The sequence below is a fragment of the Bombina bombina genome, chromosome 4 (assembly GCF_027579735.1).
Source record: "Bombina bombina isolate aBomBom1 chromosome 4, aBomBom1.pri, whole genome shotgun sequence".
Lineage (NCBI taxonomy): Eukaryota > Metazoa > Chordata > Amphibia > Anura > Bombinatoridae > Bombina > Bombina bombina.
Genome location: NC_069502.1, coordinates 1,176,617,022 through 1,176,641,195, shown reverse-complemented (window position 1 = coordinate 1,176,641,195; position 24,174 = coordinate 1,176,617,022). Strand labels below are relative to the sequence as shown.

At 40.8% G+C, this 24,174-nt stretch overlaps 1 protein-coding gene across 1 annotated transcript in view; it reads right to left on the bottom strand.

Annotated features, from left to right (window-relative positions):
* The window catches only part of TRMT61B (tRNA methyltransferase 61B), a 198,066-nt gene that overhangs the window by 104,270 nt on the left and 69,622 nt on the right, over positions 1 to 24,174 (bottom strand). Inside the window, exon 4 of the mRNA XM_053712646.1 lies at positions 4,841 to 4,932. Within this exon, the coding sequence (XP_053568621.1) occupies positions 4,841 to 4,932 (92 nt within the window). The remainder of the gene's footprint in view (positions 1 to 4,840; positions 4,933 to 24,174) is intronic.

Here is a 24,174-nt window from a genome sequence, read left to right as displayed (position 1 = left end):
AAAAAAAACGCAGGCAGTTTCTTCTTCCAAATACTGCCTGAGATAGAAAAACAGCACACTCCGGTGCCATTTAAAATAACAAACTTTTGATTGAAGAATAGTTAAGTAAAAACTCCAGCTCCTCTCGCGACCTCCTTCTTTGTTGAGGGTTGCAAGAGAATGACTGGATATGACATGTGAGGGGAGGAGCTATATAGCAGCTCTGCTTGGGTGATCCTCTTGCAACTTCCTGTTGGGAAGGAGAAAATATCCCATAAGTAATGGATGACCCGTGGACTGAACACACTTAACAAGAGAAATGAAGTTTTGGGGATTTTAACCCCGTTCTCAGACCTTACAGCAATATACATACCTCATAACTTTTATACCCTTCACCGACTATCATCGCCGCTGTACCGGAAGTCACCCGGCGTCCTAATCACACAACTGGGCATGCTCAGACCGTCGGCATGGCAACCGGCCGCGGCGTTAGCTAAAAAACACAGAAAATGTGATTAAAAAGATTACAACATGGAAACAACGTATATCGCTTAGGTTATTAACATTTAACATCAATTAAATATGTGAGCCACTGTTGTCAAATAAGTAGTACTTCAAACATTCAGAGTCACTACATTAATTATGCATTCTTAGGTGCCCCATAACAGTCTATATACTATATCGTTACACATACTTAAATAGGACTGTCATAATGTTAATAACTATCTTATGAATTGTTGCTCCCAGCATTACTGTTAAGCATTCCATATCTACAATACTTTTCAAAAAGGGCAGATCTAGCTAGCTAACATGTTCTATCTTATTTACAGAATATTATTAAGTAAATTCACTGTATTCATATCAAACTCATGCTATAGATATATATAGATCCTAAACCTTTTTACAAAAACTAATTTATCTATAAACAATCCATATTATAGAAAACAGTGCCAGTCTAGGTGGGCATTCAGCCCACCAGGCATCCAAGTGCCCAAATTAAAAATCCATCTAGACTCGCACTGTAATAGTAGCCTGTTCCTGTCCCCACCAATTATTAAGGGTGGAATGTGATCTATAATCACATATCTCAAATCCGCCACCGTATGGCCCATCAGCGCAAAATGCCATGCCACGGGTTGTTCAGAACCCTTATTGTTTATGGCTGACCGAATGACAGCGCGATGATTGGCCATACGGGTGTGGAGATCATCTATAGTCTTTCCGACATAGAATAACCCACACGGACAATGTAGCAAATACACAATATGTGTGGTCGTGCAGGTTACCCTATGTCGGATAGTGTATCTGTGATTGGTAGCTGGGTGGATAAAAAACTAAGCATTAGAAAGACCATTACACGTAGTGCAACCAACACATTTGTAACATCCAGGTTTGGCTGTCTGTAACCAGTTCGTTTTGCCATAGCTCTGAACTGGGTCCACCTTCACCAAGATGTCTCGTAGCGATCTGGATCTTCTGTATCCCACCTGTGGGTGTGGAAAACTCTGAAGCGGTAGATTCTTGTCACTCTCCACTATGTATATTGCTGTAAGGTCTGAGGACGGGGGTTAAAATCCCTGAAACGTCACTTTATGGAATAAAAGCTTTGATTGCTATATTAATATAAGCCCTAGTGAGTGCTCTTTATTTTGGGACTTTGTTTTTGCATTGGATGCACCCCAGGCAGTTGCTCAGCGAAGTGAGTGCAGAGTTCATCTGGGCCTGTTATATATATATATATATATATATATATATATATATACATACATATACACACATATACACAGTATATATACAAGCAAACAATAATAAAAAAAAGTGTAAATATAAAACAGAGACCTATAGATGCAGAGCTGCTGCTATACCCAAAAGCGAAAAAAGAATTCCTAATTCTCCCTTCTAACAATAAATACAATACAACAATAGTAGGGAAGCGCTGCCTAGCAAAACTAAGTCACAGTACATAAAAGCACAAACGTATTAATAACACATAGCGCATATATAGGACATAAATAGCCCAAATGTTCTAATCTTCTAATGCTTACTCACAAACAGTGTATAAATGTATAAATAAATAACATATAGAGCAAAAAAAGTTCGAAGAAATCCAGATGTTCTTATCTTCTTAATAAAGTTCCCCCTAAGGGTCTCCACTTACTTGAATTACCCTCAATCACTATGAGGTAAGTACAGACGTAACCACCAGTATATCTCACTGCCTCTGAAGTCAGCCACGTCACTGCGTAAAGAAATCCTTCCTGACCCTTGGAGTCCCAGAAGCAGAAACTTTTAATCTCACTTTCCTGGTAGGTGCTGGAGCTGTTTCTAAACTCTGTGAGAGCTCACATAGAAAACAAAGAAAAAAACACAAATAGTGTATTACCCTTTATTAAACTAAACAACACACAATCAGTAGAAACCTACTCACATGAGCCAACCTCAATTAGTATGAGGTATCAATATAATGTAAGTTAAAACTGCTAGTACCCACGCATAAGTAATAGTATAGGGCACAGCATATAAAACAATGGCGTTCCAACACCAGACCTCCACACAAATCAATCAAAGTCTAGAAGGAAATAGTCAGACAATATGGGAAATAAGATATACAAAGAAATTCCCATGGGGGCGCTTCTCTACTACAAGTCCTATAGCAAAATGAATCAATACATATAACAAAAAAAACACATCCTATCCAAATGATACATCACACATTATAATACAAAAAAGTCCTTAATATCCAACAAGCTGGCGGCACTCTGTCAAAAGGGTGGTCAGTCCCTGGTGTTGGGAGATCTGGAGAAAAAGAAAAACACAGAGGCGCCAATATGGCCTAATAACGTCTGTACAAGGGATTATTCAGTGTGAAACAAAAAGGTACTCACAAAGGTGAAGCACCCAAAGGTGCAGATGGAACAGACTGGATCAATAGCAGTGGCCCAGCTCACTGTGTGCCAGCAGTACGAGCACCCGATCAAATAATCAGCAGGCAAAGCATTCGTACCTGTCAGTGATAAAACACAGCTAACATAGCCTAGTACAGTGGGGACAGCCAATGGAATGTCACTTGGTGATTGCACTTACAAGATGTTGCGCACCTCCAGGTGCAGTGAAAGCAAGCTGGGACCTTTCAGTCGCCCAGTAGACTGTGCTCGGCTCTTGACAAGATCCTCTCAAATCCACACAATAAAAAAGTCCCAGATAAAACACAAATACAAATCCCGTATAGCCTGAGGAAACAGTCTGGAAAGGCTGAGAAACGCGTTGCTTTTATCTGGGACTTTTTTATCGTGTGGATTTGAGAGGATCTTGTCAACGCCCGAGCACAGTCTACTGGGCGACTGAAAGGTCCCAGCTTGCTTTCACTGCACCTGGAGGTGCGCAACATCTTGTAAGTGCAATCATCAAGTGACATTCCATTGCCTGTCCCCACTGTACTAGGCTATGTTAGCTGTGTTTTATCACTGACAGGTACGAATGCTTTGCCTGCTGATTATTTGATCGGGTGCTCATACTGCTGGCACACAGTGAGCTGGGCCACTGCTATTGATCCAGTCTGTTCCCTCTGCACCATTGGGTGCTTCCCTTTGTGAGTACCTTTTTGTTTCAAACTGAATAATCTTTTTGTACAGACGGTATTAGGCCATATTGGCGCCTGTGTTTTTCTTCTCTCTAGAAGAAAATAGGCAGTTTGTTAAAAGTTCAGTAAAAGTTTAGTAAAAACAGTCCTAACGCGTTCCAAAGGCTTGTATGACTTGTGTCTGCCTTCTTCATACAAGCCTTTGAAACGTGTTAGGACTGTTTTCACTGAACTTTTATCGAACTGTCTATTTTCTTCTAGGCTTCCATTGATTTGTGTGGAGGTCTGGTGTTGGAATGCTATTGTTTTATATGCTGTGCCCTATAATATTACTTATGCGTGGGTACTAGCAGTTTTAACTTACATTATATTGATACCTCATACTAATTGAGGTTGGTTTATGTGAGTAGATTTCTACTGATTGTGTGTTGTATAGTTTAATAAAGGGTAATACACTATTTGTGTTTTTCTTTGTTTTCTATGTGAGCTCCTGGCTCTACTGTTTTCTTCTGCTAATCGCATCACGGGCACGCTGTCTATTCACAGCGTGCCCGATCGCGCTATTAAAATCAGTGTAGCTCACTCCCGCTCTGGTCTGGTAGCGAGCTACATTGATTTTAATAGCACGATCGGGCCGGCTGTGATTAGACAGCGTGCCCAGATGCGCTTAGGAGAAGAAAACAGACCCAAGCAGTGTTCTATTTTCTTTGCGCGATATCCTTTTAACTATTCACTTTTGAAATCTGGAGCTAAGCTAATGTTATATAATTCTGCACATAGTGCACATTATTTCCTACGTTTACTGGCCCTTTAAAGGGACATGAAACCCTATTTTTTTCTTTCATGATTTAGAAATAAAATTCATTTCTAAACAACTTTCTAATTTACTTCTATAATCTAATTTGTTTCATTCTCTCGATATCCTTTGCTGAAAATCATATCTAGATAGACTCAGTAGCTGATTAGTTTCTGCACATAAGATACCTTGTGTGATTGGCTCACCCATGTGCATTGCTATTTCTTCAACAACGGATTTCTAAAGCATAAAACAAATTAGATAATAGAAGTAATTTGGAATGTTGATTAAAATTGTATTCTCTATCGGAATCATGAAAGAAAAGTTTTGGGTTTAATGTCCCTTTAACTACACATAAGTTTATTTTGCTGATATAAAACCCAAAGAAAAAATGTGGGTTCCATGTCCCTTTAACTAAGAAAATTGTTTATACTAGAGTTTCCCAGATAAACAGTAAAGAACATACTGTGTTCTGACGTACTTACTTTGCTAGATATGTAGCACACACTGCCCCCTGCTTAAGATTTGGTAGTATTGCAGGCAGGGCGACCTGTGGGTTCAACATGTCCAAAGCAACCTAAAAAAAACAGAGATTTTTAAGCACACATTAAAAAGATGCTGAAATATCAAGTTGAAATATTACAATTTAAAATAAAAGTAGTGTGGAAAAGTACAATGTGCATTAAAAACACAGTTCATTCTAAAGTTGCAAATCATTATATTAGGTTCTGTGTCCAGGGATGAAAAAACAAATACTGTATCCACAATAATTTATCTTCATTTCTAAATGCAATGAGGGTATTCTCACCATGAAAAATTAGTAAATACAATGTGAAATAAGCCAGAAAGAATTGAGTGCAGCAACTTCACAGGTCTTAATAACCAAAACTATTTCTGGCAGCTCCTTAAATACTTTTCTGTTAGGAAAATAACAACAGTGAATTAAAATGAATCCTTAAAAGTTACTATCATGCACTATAGAATTTACAATCAATGTACTTTTGGCTTCACGGCTCTTCAGACTGTAACCATGCTGTGTTCTGTAACAATACATTTTGGATAACGTTTTAAACTGTTCCTTTCTTCATCCTTTTCAGCTTTTCAATAGAATTACAATTAACAAGACTGCTCAGGTACTAAGAGTTATTAGAACATAAATGAAGTTAACTAGTTAAAGTACCATTCTAACACTTCTTGGAACAATATCTATATATCGTCAAATAATGCTGTATTAAATTATTATGTTTCAGAGCAAAATGACAACAAAATTATTGTATCTTATCAAATATGAAAAGTAACCTATTGCTGAACACTGCACATTCTTCCAGTTTATCATTAAGAGTGCAGATTTATTTATTTATTTTAAAGGGAAAGTAAAGTCTAAATTAAACTTTCATGATTCAGATAGGGCATGAATTTTTAAACAACTTTCTAATTACGTGTATCATCAAATTTGCTTTGTTCTCTTGTTATTCTTAGTTGAAAGCTAATCCTAGGTAGGCTCATATGCTAATTTCTAAGCCCTTGAAAGCTGTCTCTTAAATTAATGCATTTCACATTTTTTCACAGCTAGAGGGCATTAGTTCATGTGTTTAATATAGCTAACATTTACCTAGATTACGAGTTTTGCGCTAAACAGGGTGCGAAACGCCAAAAAAGTTTTTCACTCCCCATAGCGCTGCCATTACGAGTTACTGAAAAGCCTCCTTGTGCGTGCGATATGATGGCATTAAGCTCCATACCGCACAAAAGCCAAGGGCTGATTTCACATGCTCATGAACACTTTCCCCTGAAAGACATCAATAGGGGGAGAGTGTTAGAAAAAAACCTGAAGTGTGGAATGAAAACTCTCCGTTATGCAACCCCATTGATGTCTATGGAGAAAAAAAAGTTACGTTTAACACCCTAACACAAACCCCAAGTCTAAACACCCCTAACCCGCCGCCCTCGACATCGTTGACACCTAAATAAAGTTATTAACCCCTAATCCGCCGCCCCGTCATCGCTGACACCTAAATAAAGTTATTAACCCCTAATCCGCCGACACCTAAATAAAGTTATTAACCCCTAATCTGCCGCTCCCGACATCGCTGACACTAAAAAAGGAAATTTATGCTTACCTGATAAATTGATTTCTTCTACGATACGACGAGTCCACAGATTCATCCTTACTTGTGGGATATTATCCTCCTGCTAACAGGAAGTGGCAAAGAGCACCACAGCAGAGCTGTCTATATAGCTCCTCCCTTGACTCCACCCCCCAGTCATTCGACCAAAGGTATAGAAAGAAAAAGGAGAAACTAAAAAGGTGCAGAGGTGACTGAAGTTTGAAAACAAAAATATAATCTGTCTAAAATGACAGGGAGGGCCATGGCCTTGTCGTATCGTAGAAGAAATCAATTTATCAGGTAAGCATAAATTTCCTTTTCTTCTACTAGATACGACGAGTCCACAAATTCATCCTTACTTTTGGGGTACAATACCAAAGCAACAGGACACGGATGAACGGGCGTGACAAGACAGATACCTAAACAGAAGGCACCACTGCTTGAAGAACTTTTCTCCCAAAAATAGCCTCAAAAGAAGCAAAAGTATCAAATTTGTAAAATTTGGAAAAGGTATGAAGGGAGGACCAAGTCGCAGCCTTACAAATCTGTTCAACAGAAGCATCCTTTTTAAAAGCCTATGTGCAAGCCATCGCTCTAGTAGAATGAGCTGTAATTTTTTCAGGAGGCTGCTGTCCAGCAGTCTCGTATGCCAAACAGATGATGCTTTTCAGCCAAAAAGAAAGAGAGATAACCGTAGCTTTTTGACCCCTACGCTTTCCAGAATGAACAACAAAGAGAGAAGATGTTTGACGGAAATCGTTGGTCGCTTATAAGTAAAACTTCAAGGCACGAACCACGTCCAAGTTATGTAACAGACGCTCCTTCTTAGAAGAAGGATTAGGACATAGAGAAGGAACAACAATTTCCTGATTAATATTCTTATTTGAAACAACCTTAGGAAGGAATCCAGGTTTAGTACGCAAAACCACCTTATCAGAATGGAATATAAAATAAGGTTAGTCGCATTGTAACGCAGAAAGCTCAGAAACTCTTCGAGCAGAAGAGATAGCAACTAAAAACGAAACTTTCCAAGATAAAAGCTTAATATCTATGGAATGCATGGGTTCAAACAGAACCCCTTGAAGAACATTTAGAACTAAATTCAAACGCCATGGCGGAGCAACAGGTTTAAACACAGGCTTGATTCTGACTAAAGCCTGACAAAAGGACTGAACATCTGGGACATCCACCAGATGCTTGTGTAGTAAAATTGACAAAGCAGAAATTTGTCCATTTAAGGAACTAGCCGATAATCCCTTCTCCAATCCTTCTTGGAGAAAGGACAAAATCCTAGGAATCTTAACCCTACTCCATGAGTAGCCCTTGGATTCGCACCAATAAAGATATTTACGCCATATCTTATGGTAAATTTCCTAGTGACAGGCTTCCGAGCCCGAATCAAGGTATCAATGACCGACTCAGAGAATTCCCGCTTAGATAAAATCAAGCGTGCAATCTTCATGCAGTCAGCTGCAGAGAATTTAGATTTGGGTGTTGGAACGGACCTTGAATGAGAAGGTCCTGTCTCAGTGGCAGTTTCCATGGAGAATTTAGATTTGGGTGTTGGAAAGGACCTTGAATGAGAAGGTCCTGTCTCAGTGGCAGTTTCCATGGTGGCAGAGATGACATTTACACCAGATCTGCATACCAAGTCCTGCGTGGCCATGCAGGCGCTATCAAGATTACCGAAGCCCTCTCCTGTTTGATTCTGGCAATCAGACGAGGCAGGAGAGGAAAGGTAGGAAACACATAAACCAGGTTGAACGACCAGGGTACTGCTAGAGCATTTATCAGTACTGCTTGGGGATCCCTTGACCTGGACCCGTAACAAGGAAGTTTGGCATTCTGACGAGATGCCATCAGATCCAATTCCGGTGTGCCCCATTGACGAATCAATGCCGCAAACACCTCCGGATGGAGCTCCCACTCCCCCGGATGAAAAGTCTGACGACTTAGAAAATCCGCTTCCCAGTTCTCTACTCCTGGGATATAGATTGCTGATAGATGGCACGAGTGATTCTCTGCCCATCGAATTATCTTGGAAACCTCCATCATTGCTAGAGAACTCTTTGTCCCCCTTGATGATTGATATACGCTACAGTCATGATATTGTCCGACTGAAATCTTATGAATTTGGCCGAGGCCAGCTGAGGCCACGCTTGAAGAGCGTTCCAGAAAATTGATTGGAAGTATTGACTCCTCCCGAGTCCAAAGACCCTGAGCCTTCAGGGAATTCCAGACTGCACCCCAGCCCAAGAGGCTGGCGTCCGTCGTCACTATGACCCATGCTGGTCTGCGGAAGCACATTGCTTGGGACAGATGATCCTGTGACAACCACCAGATAAGAGAGTCTCTGGTTTCTATATCCAGATTTATCTGAGGAGATAAATCCGCATAATCCCCATTCCACTGTCTGCGCATGCACAGTTGCAGTGGTCTGAGAAGTAAGCGAGCAAACGGAATGATGTCCATTGCCGCTACCATTAATCCGATGACCTCCATACACTGCGCCACTGATGGCCGAGGAGTGGACTGAAGTGTCCGGCAAGTAGTTAAGATCTTTGACTTTCTGACCTTCCGTCAGAAATATTTTCATGTCTACCGAGTCTATCAGAGTTCCTAGGAATGGAACTCTTGTCAGTGGAACTAGTGAACTCTTTTATATTCACCTTCCACCCGTGAGTTCTTAGAAAAGCCAACACAATGTCCGTGTGAGATTTCGTTAGCTGGTAAGTTGACGTCTGAATCAAAATATCGTCCAGATAGGGCGCCACTGCTATGCCCCACGGCCTTAGGACCGCCAGAAGGGACCCTAGCACCTTTGTGAATATTCTGGGAGCTGTGGCCAACCCAAAAGGAAGGGCCACAAACTGGTAGTGTTTGTCCAGGAAGGCGAACCTGAGAAACTGGTGATGATCTCTGTGGATAGGAATTTGAAGATACGCATCCTTCAAATCCACGGTAGTCATATATTGACCCTCCTGGATCATTGGTAAAATAGTTTGAATGGTCTCCATCTTGAATGATGGGACTCTGAGAAATTTGTTTAGGTATTTGAGATCTAAGATCGGTCTGAAGGTTCCCTCTTTTTTGGGAACCACGAACAGATTTGAGTAAAATCCCTGCCCCTGCTCTAGTTTTGGAACTGGACAGATTACACCCATGGTATATAGGTCTTTTACTCTGGTCTACAGACAAACGTGAAAGATGAAATCCCCCTCTTGGGAGAAAATCCTTGAATTCTAGTCAATACCCCCCCCCCCGGGTCACGATTTCTAATGCCCAGGGATCCTGAATGTCCCTTGCCCAAGCCTGAGCGAAGAGAGAAAGTCTGCCCCCTACTAGATCCGGTCCCGGATCGGGTGCTGCCCCTTCATGCTGTCTTGGTAGCAGCAGCGGGCTTCTTGGCTTGTTTTCCTTTATTCCAGGTCTGGTTAGGTCTTCAGACTGACTTGGATTGTGCAAAATTTCCCTCCTGCTTTGTGGCAGAGGAGGAAGTAGAGGGTCCACCTTTAAAGTTTCGAAAGGAACAAAAATTATTTTGTTTGGCCCTCATTTTAACCATCTTGTCCTGAGGAAAGGCATGGCCTTTACCTCCAGTAATGTCGGAAATGATCTCCTTTAGTTCAGGCCCGAATAGGGTCTTACCTTTAAAAGGAATAGCTAAAAGTTTAGATGTTGATGACACATCAGCAGACCAAGACTTAAGCCATAACGCTCTACGCGCTAAAATGGCAAAGCCTGCATTTTTTGGCGCTAATTTTGCCATTTGAAAGGCGACATCAGTAATGAAAGAATTAGCTAGCTTGAGAGCCTTAATTCTATCCAAAATATCATCTAATGGGGTCTCAACCTTAAGAGACTCCTCTAGAGCCTCAAACCAAAAAGCTGCTGTAGTAGTTACAGGAACAATGCACGCTATAGGTTGTAGAAGAAAACCCTGATGAATAAACAATTTCTTTAACAGACCCTCTAATTTTTTATCCATAGGATCTTTGAAAGCACAACTGTCCTCAATAGGTATAGTTGTACGCTTAGCCAGGGTAGAAATAGCTCCCTCCACCTTAGGGACCGTCTGCCAGGAATCCCGAATGGTGTCAGATATGGGAAACATTTTCTTAAAAGTAGGAGGGAGAGAGAACGGAATGCCTGGTCTATCCCATTCCTTAGTAACAATGTCCGAAATCCTTCTAGGGACTGGAAAAACATTAGTGTAAGTAGGGACCCTCTATCCATTTTACACAATTTCTCTGGTGGTATTACAATAGGGTCACAATCATCCAGAGTCGCTAAAACCTTCAGGAGTAACAAGCGGAGGTGTTCAAGCTTAAACTTAAAGGCCATCACATCTGAGTCTGTTAGAGGGAACATCTTTCCTGAGTCTGAAAGCTCTCCCTCAGACAGTAAATCCCCCACCCCCAAATCAGAACACTGTGAGGGTACATCGGAGATGGCCAATAAAGCGTCAGAGGGCTCAGCATTTACTCTAGTACCGGACCTACTGCGCTTTCCCTGTAAACCTGGCAGTTTAGACAATACCTCTGTAAGGGTAGTAGACATAACTGCAGCTATATCTTGCAGAGTAAAAGAATTAGCCGCACTAGATGTACTTGGCGTCGCTTGAGTATGCATTAAAGGTTGTGACACTTGAGGAGAATTAGATGGCATAACCTGAATCTCTTCAGACTGAGAATCATCCCTAGACATACTTTTATCACTTAAAATATGTTCTTTGCAATCTAGGGCCCTTTCAGTACATGAGGGACACATCTTAAGTGGGGGTTCCACAATGGCTTCTAAACACATAGAACATTGACTTTCCTCAATGTCAGACATGTTGAAAGAGGCTAGTAATAACCACAAAAAGTACTGAAAACACTTTATTTACTGAAAAAAACAACAATCTGAAAAAACGGTACTGCGCCTTTAAGAGTAAAAAAGCATTCAAGTTTTCCAAAACTGTCTTAAAATGTAATAAACATCACAATTTTTGCATATATGTGTTTAATCTTGTCAGCTAAGATTGCACCACAAGTAAGGAAAAGTTAACCCTTTATAGAAAAAACGTTACTCAAAAACGTTTATTAAAGTAATAAATCAACCCCCTGCACATCGCCACAGCTCTGCTGTGGCGCCTACATGCCCTCAGGGGTCTGTAAGACATACTATCCTTAGTTTTTTGTCTAAATCTGCAGCCTAGGCCCACCGGAGCTGGAGCTTGCTGTCTTCAGAATCAATTCAACTGCCCATCTGAGGCGCGAAAATAGGCCCCGCCCATCAATATCGATGTCTCTCATGCCTAATGGAAACCGCTGCAAAGCGGTCTAGCAAACAAGCCATGTGGGTTTTCATATACCCCATCCATAAACGAAAGCCATGTGAATCCTTATAGTGCCGTCATCACAAAAAACGTTTGTACATAAAAACGTTAAATATCCTCAAAAACATGAAAACGTTTTGCCCACAAAACATTTTGATAACAGTGTCAATCCATGTTCCATAATAAACAGGTTACAGTAATACCCCCTTCTTTACATGTAGGATTATTGCTTACCCCTTCCCTTAATGGAACTATGTCAGCCAGTTCTGAAATACCACAGTCTCTCCAGAAAAAAATGACTGAACATACCTCAATGCTTATAGCATGAAAAACGTTCCGCACACTGAAGCTTCTCAAGTACTCCTCAGTCATTCTGTGGGAACTACTCTGGATCTTAGTGGCAACTGCTAAGATCATCAGTCTCCAGGCAGAAATCTTCATCCATCTGCTGCCTGAAAAAAATAGCACACACCGGTACCATTTAAAATAAAAAAGTCTTGCTTGAAGAAAATAAAAACTATCATTTTATCACCGCTTTCACTTTACCTCTTCCTATTACTTAGTATAGGCAAAGAGAATGAACTAACAAACCCCTAACTTTAAATAAACGTTACAATATAACTATATTTAAATAAATAAAAACTTACCTGTGAAATAAAAATAAACCTAACATAACTATTCTAATAAAATAAAAAAAATACTACCAATAAAAAAATCTAAATTACAAATTTAAAAAACCTAACACTACGAAAAAAAACTAAAAAATCTAAAATTACATAAACTCTAAATTACGAAAAATAAAAAAACACTAAGCTTACAAAAAAAATGAAATTATCAAAAATAAAAACAATTACACCTAATCTAATAGCCCTATAAAAATTAAAAAGCCCCCGAAAATAAAAACACCCCCTACCCTACAATAAACTACCAATAGCCCTTAAAAGGGCATTTTGTATGGCATTGCCCTAAGTTAAACAGCTCTTTTACCTGTTAAAAAATACAACCCCCCCCAAAACCTACCACCCAACCAACCCCCCAAAATAAAAAAACCTAACTCTAAAAAAAACCTAAGCTACCCATTGCCCCTAAAGAGGCATTTTTATGGGCATTGCCCTTAAAAGGGCGTTCAGCTCTTTTTTACTGCCCTTAAAAGGGCATTCATCTTTTTTATAAAAACATAATTTATGTAAGAACTTACCTGATAAATTCATTTCTTTCATATTGGTAAGAGTCCATGAGCTAGTGACGTTTGGGATATACAATCCTACCAGGAGGGGCAAAGTTTCCCAAACCTCAAAATGCCTACAAATACACCCTTCACCACACCCACAATTCAGTTTAACGAATAGCCAAGTAGTGGGGTGATAGCAAAAGGAGTAAAAATCATCAAAAAAGGAACTGGAAATATAACTGTGCTTTATACAAAAAAACATAATTTATGTAAGAACTTACCTGATAAATTAATTTCTTTCATATTGGTAAGAGTCCATGAGCTAGTGACGTATTGGATATACAATCCTACCAGGAGGGGCAAAGTTTCCCAAACCTCAAAATGCCTATAAATACACCCCTCACCACACCCACAATTCAGTTTAATGAATAGCCAAGTAGTGGGGTGATAAGAAAGGAGTAAAAAGCATCAACAAAGGAATCTGGAAATAATTGTGCTTTATACAAAAAAAATCATAACCACCATAAAAAAGGGGTGGGTCTCATGGACTCTTGCCAATATGAAAGAAATTAATTTATCAATTAAGTTCTTACATAAATTATGTTTTCTTTCATGTAATTGGCAAGAGTCCATGAGCTAGTGACATATGGGATATCAAATACCCAAGATGTGGAACTCCACGCAAGAGTCACTAGAGAGGGAGGGATAAAAATAAACAACAGCCATATGCTGAAAAATTAATCCACAACCCAAAATATAAGTTATTCTCATAAAGAAAAGAAAAACTTAAAACATCAGCAGAAGAATCAAACTGAAACAGCTGCCTGAAGAACTTTTCTACCAAAAACTGCTTCTGAAGAAGCAAATACATCAAAATGGTAGAATTAAGTAAATGTATGTAAAGAAGACCAAGTTGCCGCTAAATTTGATCAACTGAAGCTTCATTCTTAAAAGCCCACGAAGTGGTGACTGATTTAGTAGAATGAGCTGTAATTCTCTGAGGCGGGGCCTAACCCGACTCTAATAAGCTTGAAGAATCAAAAGCTTTAACCAAGGAAATAGCAGAAGTCTTTCCGACCTTTCCTAGGACCAGAAAATATAACAAATAGACTAGAAGTCTTCCTGAAATCTTTAGTAGCTTCAATATAATATTTCAAAGCTCTCACCACATCCAAAGAATGTAAGGATCTTTCCAAAGAATTCTTAGGATTAAGACACAAGGAAGGGACAACAATTTCTCTACTAATGTTGTTAGAATTCACAACCTTAGGAAAAAAATGAAATGAAGTCCGCAAAACCGCCTTATCCTGATGAAAAATCAGAAAAGGACATTCACCAGAAAGAGCAGATAGCTCAGAAACTCATCTAGCGCCAAAAGGAACGATACTTTCCAAGAAAGTAGTTAAATGTCCAAAGAATGCATAGGCTCAATATGGAGGAGCCTGTAAAGCCCTCCAAACCAAATTAAGACTCCAAGGAGGAGAGATTGATTTAATGACAGGCTTAAACACGAACTAAAGCCTGTACAAAACAGTGAATATCAGGAAGTTTAGCAGTCTTTCTGTGAATAAAACAGAAAGAGCAGAGATTTGTCCCTTCAAGGAACTTGCAGACAAAAACTTATCCAAACCATCCTGAAGAAACTGTAAAATTCTTGCAACTCTAAAAGAATGACAAGAGAATTTATGAGAACACCATGAAATGTAAGTCTTCCAAACTCGATAATAAATCTTTCAAGAGACAGATTTACGAGCTTGTAACATAGTATTAATCACTGAGTCAGAGAAACCTTTATGACTAAGCAATCAATTCCCATACCTTCAAATTTAATGATTTGAAAATCTGATGGAAAAACGGACCTTGAGACAGTAGATCTGGCTTTAACGGAAGTGGCCAAAGTTGGCAGCTGGACATCCGAACAAGACCCGCATACCAAAGTGAGGCCATGCTGGAGCCACCAGCAGCACAAACGATTGTTCCATGATGATTCTGGAGATCACTTTTGGAAGAACTAGAGGCGGAAAAATATAAGCAGGTTGAGCAGGTTGATAACACCAAGGAAGTGTCAGCGCAACCACTGCTTCCGCCTGAAAATCCCTGAACCCGGACAGGCATCTGGGAAGTCTCTTGTTTAGATGACAGGCCATAAGATCTATCTGTAGAAGACCCCATATCTGAACAATCTGAGAAAACACATCTGGATGGAGGAACCACTCCCCAGGATGTAAAGTCTGACGGCGGAGATAATCCGCCTCCCAATGTCTATACCTGGGATATGCACCGCAGAAATTAGACAGGAGCTGGATTCCGCCCAAGCAAGTATCCGAGATACTTCTTCATAGTTTGTGGACTGTGAGCCCACCCTGCTGATTGACAAATGCCACTGTATGTGATATTGTCTGTTTGAAAATAAATGAACAGTTTTCTCTTCAACAGAGGCCAAAACTGAAGAGCTCTGAGAATTGCACGGAGTTCTAAAATATTGATTGGTAATCTCGCCTCTTGAGATTTCCAAACCCCTTGTGCTGTCAGAGATCCCCAAACAGCTCCCCAACCTGAAAGACTTGCATCTGTTGTGATCACAGTCCAGGTTGGCCGAACAAAAGAGGTCCCTTGAACTAAACGCCGTTGATTTAACCACCACGTCAGAGAAAGTCGAACATTGGGATTTAAGGATATTAATTGTGATATCTTTGTATAATCCCGGCACCATTGATTCAGCATACAAAGCTGGAGAGGTTGCATGTGAAAATGAGCAAAGGGAATCGCATTCGATGCTGCAGCCATGAGACCTAAATTTTCCATGCACATAACCACTGAAGGGAATGACTGAGACTGAAGGTGCCGACAGGCTGCAACCACTTTCAAACGTCTCTTGTCTGTTAGAGACAGAGTCATGGAAACTGAATCTATCTGGAAACCTAAAAAAGGTGACCCTTGTCTGAGGAATCAAGAAACTCTTTTGGAAAATTGATCCTCCAACCATGTTTCCGAAGAAACAACACTAGTTGATTAGTGTGAGATTCTGCAGAATGGAAGGACTGAGCTAGTACCAAGATATCGTCCAAATAAGGAAACACTGCAATACCCTGCTCTCTGGTTTCCATAAAGCAGGGCACCAAGAACCTTTAAAAAAGATTCTTGAGCGGTTGCTAGTCCAAAATGTAAAAGCAATGAATTGGTAACGCTTGTCTAGAAAAGAGAATCCCAGGAACTGATAATGATATGAATGAATATGAAGGTATACATCCTGCAATCCATTATGGACCTAAAATGTCCTTGCTGAATAAAAGGCAGAACAGTCCTTAAAGTCACCATTTGAAAATTGGTACTCATACACAACGATTCAAAATTTTCAGATCCAGAATTGGTTTGAATGAAATTTCCTTCTTTGAGACAAAGAATAGATTTGAATAAAACCCCAAACCTTGTCCCTGAAAAGGAACTGGCATGACTGAGCTTTAACTGGATTTGCTGGGATGCCTGAGAGAAAAAAAATCTTCTCACAGGAGAATTTACTCAGAATCTTATTCGAAACCCCTGAGAGACAATACTCTGAAACCATTGATTTGGACCGAATTTATCCAAAACTTTCTAGAAAAAAACCTTAATCTGCCCCCTACCAGCTGAGCTGGAATGAGAGCCGCACCTTCATGCAGACTTAGGGGCTGGCTTTTTGGTTTCTTAAATGGGTTGGATTTATTCCATTTAATGAAGGCTTCCAATTGGAAACAGATTCCATAGGGAAGGATTAGGTTTTTGTTCCTTATTTGAAAAAAAGAATGAAAACGATTTAGAAGCTTAATATTTACCCTTAGGTCTCTTATTACCTTGGAAAGAAAGAGATAGCAATCTAGACTAAAAAAGTCATATCAGCATTCCAAGATTTAAGCCTCAAAACTCTTGTAGCTAAAAATAGCTAAAGACATAGATTTAACATCAATCTTGATATCATCAAAAAATGGCATCAGAACTGATTAGTATGTTGCAGAAAGCGAACAATACTAGATAAATCAGAATTTGTTGCGCTAAATCTCCAACAAAAAAGTTGATGCAGCTGCAATATCAGCCAAAGAAAATGCAGGCCTGAGACAACCTGAATATAATTAAGCTTTCCTTAGATAAGATTCAAGTTTCCTATCTAAAAGAACTTAAGTACTATCTTCCATAGGAATAGAGGTACGTTCAGCAAGAGTAGAAATAGCCCCATCAAGCTAAGGATCTTTTCCCAAAACTCTATAGAAATTGCTGGTAAAAGGATACGATTTTTTAAACTTTGAAGAAGGAATAAAATAAGTACCCGGCTAATTCCAATCCTTAGAAATCATAAGAGATATAGCATCAGGAACGGAAAAAAACCTCTGGAGTAACCACAGGAGGTTTAAAAACAGAATTTACTAGTTCTAATATCAAGAGTACTAGTTTCCATGATATCCAAAATAATTATCACTACTTTAACAAAGAACGAAAATACTTCATTTTAAATAAATAATTAGATTTGTTAGTGTCAATATCTGAGGAAAGATCTTCTGAATCAGACAGATCCTCATCAGAAGAGGATAATTCATTATGTTGTCGGTCATTTAAAATTTCATCAACCTTATGAGAAGTTTTAAAAGACCTTTATATTAATTAAAAGGCAGAATAGCAGACAAAGCCTTCTGAATAGAATCAGTAACAAATTCTTTAAATTTCATAGGTATAACATGTACATTAAAAGTTGAAGAAACAACAACAGGAAATGTACTATTAACTGATGGATACAATATCTGCATGTAAAAAGTTTATCATGATAACCAATACAATGACATTCGGAAATATAATGCACTTAGCTTTAGTAGAACCGACATCAGGCAGCAAAGTTCCAACAGATACTTCTGAGGCAGGATCAGATTGAGACATCTTGCAAAATGTAAAATAAAAAACAACATATAAAGCAAAATTTGTCAATTTCCTTATGACAGTTTCAGGAATGGGAAAAAAAATACAAATAGCATAGCCCTCTGACATAGAAAAAGGCAAGAGGCAAAAGCAATGGGGCAAATAAAGAATGAAAAACAATTTAGCGCCAAGTATGACGCACAACCTAACTGAAATTTTTTTTGGCGCCAACCATGTCACTAACGAGGCAACCCTGTGTGAACCTGTGCATCAATTACGACGCCGGAAATGACGAACTTGCGTCAACGGACGTGCCTTTCGCGCCAAAAACAGAATTTATGTTTACCTGATAAATTACTTTCTCCAACGGTGTGTCCGGTCCACGGCGTCATCCTTACTTGTGGGATATTCTCTTCCCCAACAGGAAATGGCAAAGAGCCCAGCAAAGCTGGTCACATGATCCCTCCTAGGCTCCGCCTACCCCAGTCATTCGACCGACGTTAAGGAGGAATATTTGCATAGGAGAAACCATATGGTACCGTGGTGACTGTAGTTAAAGAAAATAAATTATCAGACCTGATTAAAAAAACCAGGGCGGGCCGTGGACCGGACACACCGTTGGAGAAAGTAATTTATCAGGTAAACATAAATTCTGTTTTCTCCAACATAGGTGTGTCCGGTCCACGGCGTCATCCTTACTTGTGGGAACCAATACCAAAGCTTTAGGACACGGATGAAGGGAGGGAGCAAATCAGGTCACCTAAATGGAAGGCACCACGGCTTGCAAAACCTTTCTCCCAAAAATAGCCTCAGAAGAAGCAAAAGTATCAAACTTGTAAAATTTGGTAAAAGTGTGCAGTGAAGACCAAGTCGCTGCCCTACATATCTGATCAACAGAAGCCTCGTTCTTGAAGGCCCATGTGGAAGCCACAGCCCTAGTGGAATGAGCTGTGATTCTTTCGGGAGGCTGCCGTCCGGCAGTCTCGTAAGCCAATCTGATGATGCTTTTAATCCAAAAAGAGAGAGAGGTAGAAGTTGCTTTTTGACCTCTCCTTTTACCGGAATAAACAACAAACAAGGAAGATGTTTGTCTAAAATCCTTTGTAGCATCTAAATAGAATTTTAGAGCGCGAACAACATCCAAATTGTGCAACAAACGTTCCTTCTTTGAAACTGGTTTCGGACACAGAGAAGGTACGATAATCTCCTGGTTAATGTTTTTGTTAGAAACAACTTTTGGAAGAAAACCAGGTTTAGTACGTAAAACCACCTTATCTGCATGGAACACCAGATAAGGAGGAGAACACTGCAGAGCAGATAATTCTGAAACTCTTCTAGCAGAAGAAATTGCAACTAAAAACAAAACTTTCCAAGATAACAACTTAATATCAACGGAATGTAAGGGTTCAAACGGAACCCCCTGAAGAACTGAAAGAACTAAATTGAGACTCCAAGGAGGAGTCAAAGGTTTGTAAACAGGCTTAATTCTAACCAGAGCCTGAACAAAGGCTTGAACATCTGGCACAGCTGCCAGCTTTTTGTGAAGTAACACAGACAAGGCAGAAATCTGTCCCTTCAGGGAACTTGCAGATAATCCTTTTTCCAATCCTTCTTGAAGGAAGGATAGAATCTTAGGAATCTTAACCTTGTCCCAAGGGAATCCTTTAGATTCACACCAACAGATATATTTTTTCCAAATTTTGTGGTAAATCTTTCTAGTTACAGGCTTTCTGGCCTGAACAAGAGTATCGATAACAGAATCTGAGAACCCTCGCTTCGATAAGATCAAGCGTTCAATCTCCAAGCAGTCAGCTGGAGTGAAACCAGATTCGGATGTTCGAACGGACCCTGAACAAGAAGGTCTCGTCTCAAAGGTAGCTTCCAAGGTGGAGCCGATGACATATTCACCAGATCTGCATACCAAGTCCTGCGTGGCCACGCAGGAGCTATCAAGATCACCGACGCCCTCTCCTGATTGATCCTGGCTACCAGCCTGGGGATGAGAGGAAACGGCGGGAACACATAAGCTAGTTTGAAGGTCCAAGGTGCTACTAGTGCATCCACTAGAGCCGCCTTGGGATCCCTGGATCTGGACCCGTAGCAAGGAACTTTGAAGTTCTGACGAGAGGCCATCAGATCCATGTCTGGAATGCCCCACAGCTGAGTGACTTGGGCAAAGATTTCCGGATGGAGTTCCCACTCCCCCGGATGCAATGTCTGACGACTCAGAAAATCCGCTTCCCAATTTTCCACTCCTGGGATGTGGATAGCAGACAGGTGGCAGGAGTGAGACTCCGCCCATAGAATGATTTTGGTCACTTCTTCCATCGCTAGGGAACTCCGTGTTCCCCCCTGATGGTTGATGTACGCAACAGTTGTCATGTTGTCTGATTGAAACCGTATGAACTTGGCCCTCGCTAGCTGAGGCCAAGCCTTGAGAGCATTGAATATCGCTCTCAGTTCCAGAATATTTATCGGTAGAAGAGATTCTTCCCGAGACCAAAGACCCTGAGCTTTCAGGGATCCCCAGACCGCGCCCCAGCCCATCAGACTGGCGTCGGTCGTGACAATGACCCACTCTGGTCTGCGGAATGTCATCCCTTGTGACAGGTTGTCCAGGGACAGCCACCAACGGAGTGAGTCTCTGGTCCTCTGATTTACTTGTATCTTCGGAGACAAGTCTGTATAGTCCCCATTCCACTGACTGAGCATGCACAGTTGTAATGGTCTTAGATGAATGCGCGCAAAAGGAACTATGTCCATTGCCGCTACCATCAAACCGATCACTTCCATGCACTGCGCTATGGAAGGAAGAGGAACGGAATGAAGTATCCGACAAGAGTCTAGAAGTTTTGTTTTTCTGGCCTCTGTCAGAAAAATCCTCATTTCTAAGGAGTCTATTATTGTTCCCAAGAAGGGAACCCTTGTTGACGGAGATAGAGAACTCTTTTCCACGTTCACTTTCCATCCGTGAGATCTGAGAAAGGCCAGGACAATGTCCGTGTGAGCCTTTGCTTGAGGAAGGGACGACGCTTGAATCAGAATGTCGTCCAAGTAAGGTACTACAGCAATGCCCCTTGGTCTTAGCACCGCTAGAAGGGACCCTAGTACCTTTGTGAAAATCCTTGGAGCAGTGGCTAATCCGAAAGGAAGCGCCACGAACTGGTAATGCTTGTCCAGGAATGCGAACCTTAGGAACCGATGATGTTCCTTGTGGATAGGAATATGTAGATACGCATCCTTTAAAATCCACCGTGGTCATGAATTGACCTTCCTGGATGGAAGGAAGAATAGTTCGAATGGTTTCCATCTTGAACGATGGAACCTTGAGAAACTTGTTTAAGATCTTGAGATCTAAGATTGGTCTGAACGTTCCCTCTTTTTTGGGAACTATGAACAGATTGGAGTAGAACCCCATCCCTTGTTCTCTTAATGGAACAGGATGAATCACTCCCATTTTTAACAGGTCTTCTACACAATGTAAGAATGCCTGTCTTTTTATGTGGTCTGAAGACAACTGAGACCTGTGGAACCTCCCCCTTGGGGGAAGCCCCTTGAATTCCAGAAGATAACCTTGGGAGACTATTTCTAGCGCCCAAGGATCCAGAACATCTCTTGCCCAAGCCTGAGCGAAGAGAGAGAGTCTGCCCCCCACCAGATCCGGTCCCGGATCGGGGGCCAACATTTCATGCTGTCTTGGTAGCAGTGGCAGGTTTCTTGGCCTGCTTTCCCTTGTTCCAGCCTTGCATTGGTCTCCAAGCTGGCTTGGCTTGAGAAGTATTACCCTCTTGCTTAGAGGACGTAGCACTTTGGGCAGGTCCGTTTCTACGAAAGGGACGAAAATTAGGTTTATTTTTTGCCTTGAAAGGCCGATCCTGAGGAAGGGCGTGGCCCTTACCCCCAGTGATATCAGAGATAATCTCTTTCAAGTCAGGGCCAAACAGCGTTTTCCCCTTGAAAGGAATGTTAAGTAGCTTGTTCTTGGAAGACGCATCAGCTGACCAAGATTTCAACCAAAGCGCTCTGCGTGCCACAATAGCAAACCCAGAATTCTTAGCCGCTAACCTAGCCAATTGCAAAGTGGCGTCTAGGGTGAAAGAATTAGCCAATTTGAGAGCATTGATTCTGTCCATAATCTCCTCATAAGGAGGAGAATCACTATCGACCGCCTTTATCAGCTCATCGAACCAGAAACATGCGGCTGTAGCGACAGGGACAATGCATGAAATTGGTTGTAGAAGGTAACCCTGCTGAACAAACATCTTTTTAAGTAAACCTTCTAATTTTTTATCCATAGGATCTTTGAAAGCACAACTATCCTCTATGGGTATAGTGGTGCGTTTGTTTAAAGTGGAAACCGCTCCCTCGACCTTGGGGACTGTCTGCCATAAGTCCTTTCTGGGGTCGACCATAGGAAACAATTTTTTAAATATGGGGGGAGGGACGAAAGGAATACCGGGCCTTTCCCATTCTTTATTAACAATGTCCGCCACCCGCTTGGGTATAGGAAAAGCTTCTGGGAGCCCCGGGACCTCTAGGAACTTGTCCATTTTACATAGTTTCTCTGGGATGACCAACTTGTCACAATCATCCAGAGTGGATAATACCTCCTTAAGCAGAATGCGGAGATGTTCCAACTTAAATTTAAATGCAATCACATCAGGTTCAGCCTGTTGAGAAATGTTCCCTGAATCAGTAATTTCTCCCTCAGACAAAACCTCCCTGGCCCCATCAGACTGGGTTAGGGGCCCTTCAGAACCATTATTTTCAGCGTCGTCATGCTCTTCAGTATCTAAAACAGAGCAGTCGCGCTTACCGCTGATAAGTGTTCATTTTGGCTAAAATGTTTTTGACAGAATTATCCATTACAGCCGTTAAGTGTTGCATAGTAAGGAGTATTGGCGCGCTAGATGTACTAGGGGCCTCCTGACGTGGGCCAGACTCGTGTAGGACGAAGGAGGGAAATGATGCAGTACCATGCTTACTCCCCTCAACTTGAGGAATCATCTTGGCATCATTGTCATTGTCACATAAATCACATTTATTTAAAATGAATAGGAATTCTGGCTTCCCCACATTCAGAACAGTCTATCTGGTAGTTCAGACATGTTAAACAGGCATTAACTTGATAACAAAGTACAAAAAACGTTTTAAAAATAAAACCGTTACTGTCCACTTTAAATTTTTAAACTGAACACACTTTTATTACCTGCAATTGCGAAAAAACATGAAGGAATTGTTCAAAATTCACCAAATTTTCACCACAGTGTCTTAAAGCATTGCACACCAAATTTGGAAGCTTTAACCCTTAAAATAACGGAACCGGAGCCGTTTTTAACTTTAACCCCTATACAGTCCCTGGTATCTGCTTTGCTGAGACCCAACCAAGCCCAAAGGGGAATACGATACCAAATGACGCCTTAAGAAAGTCTTTTCTAAGTATCAGAGCTCCTCTCACATGCGACTGCCATGTCATGCCTCTCAAAAACAAGTGCGCAAACACCGGCGCGAAAATGAGGCTCTGCCTATGATTTGGGAAAAGCCCCTAAAGAATAAGGTGTCTAAAACAGTGCCTGCCGATATTATTATATCAAATACCCAGATTAAATGATTCCTCAAGGCTAAATATGTGTTAAAAATGAATCGATTTAGCCCAGATAAAGTCTACAGTCTTAATAAGCCCTTGAGAAGCCCTTATTTACGATCTTAATAAACATGGCTTACCGGATCCCATAGGGAAAATGACAGCTTCCAGCATTACAATCGTCTTGTTAGAATGTGTCATACCTCAAGCAGCAAGAGACTGCTCACTGTTCCCCCAACTGAAGTTAATTGCTCTCAACAGTCCTGTGTGGAACAGCCATGGATTTTAGTGACGGTGCTAAAATCATTTTCCTCATACAAACAGAAATCTTCATCTCTTTTCTGTTTCTGAGTAAATAGTACATACCAGCACTATTTTAAAATAACAAACTCTTGATTGAATAATAAAAACTACAGTTAAACACTAAAAAACTCTAAAGCCATCTCCGTGGAGATGTTGCCTGTAACAACGGCAAAGAGAATGACTGGGGTAGGCGGAGCCTAGGAGGGATCATGTGACCAGCTTTGCTGGGCTCTTTGCCATTTCCTGTTGGGGAAGAGAATATCCCACAAGTAAGGATGACGCCGTGGAACCGGACACACCTATGTTGGAGAAAAATTCTCGCACCAAGAATGACGCAATAAAGTGTAGCATTTGGCGCACCCGCGAGCCTAAGTCAGCCCGCCAATTTGAAACAATGTAGTCAATTGAAAAAAGACTAAACCCCAGGAAAGAAAAATATTTCTTAATATTAA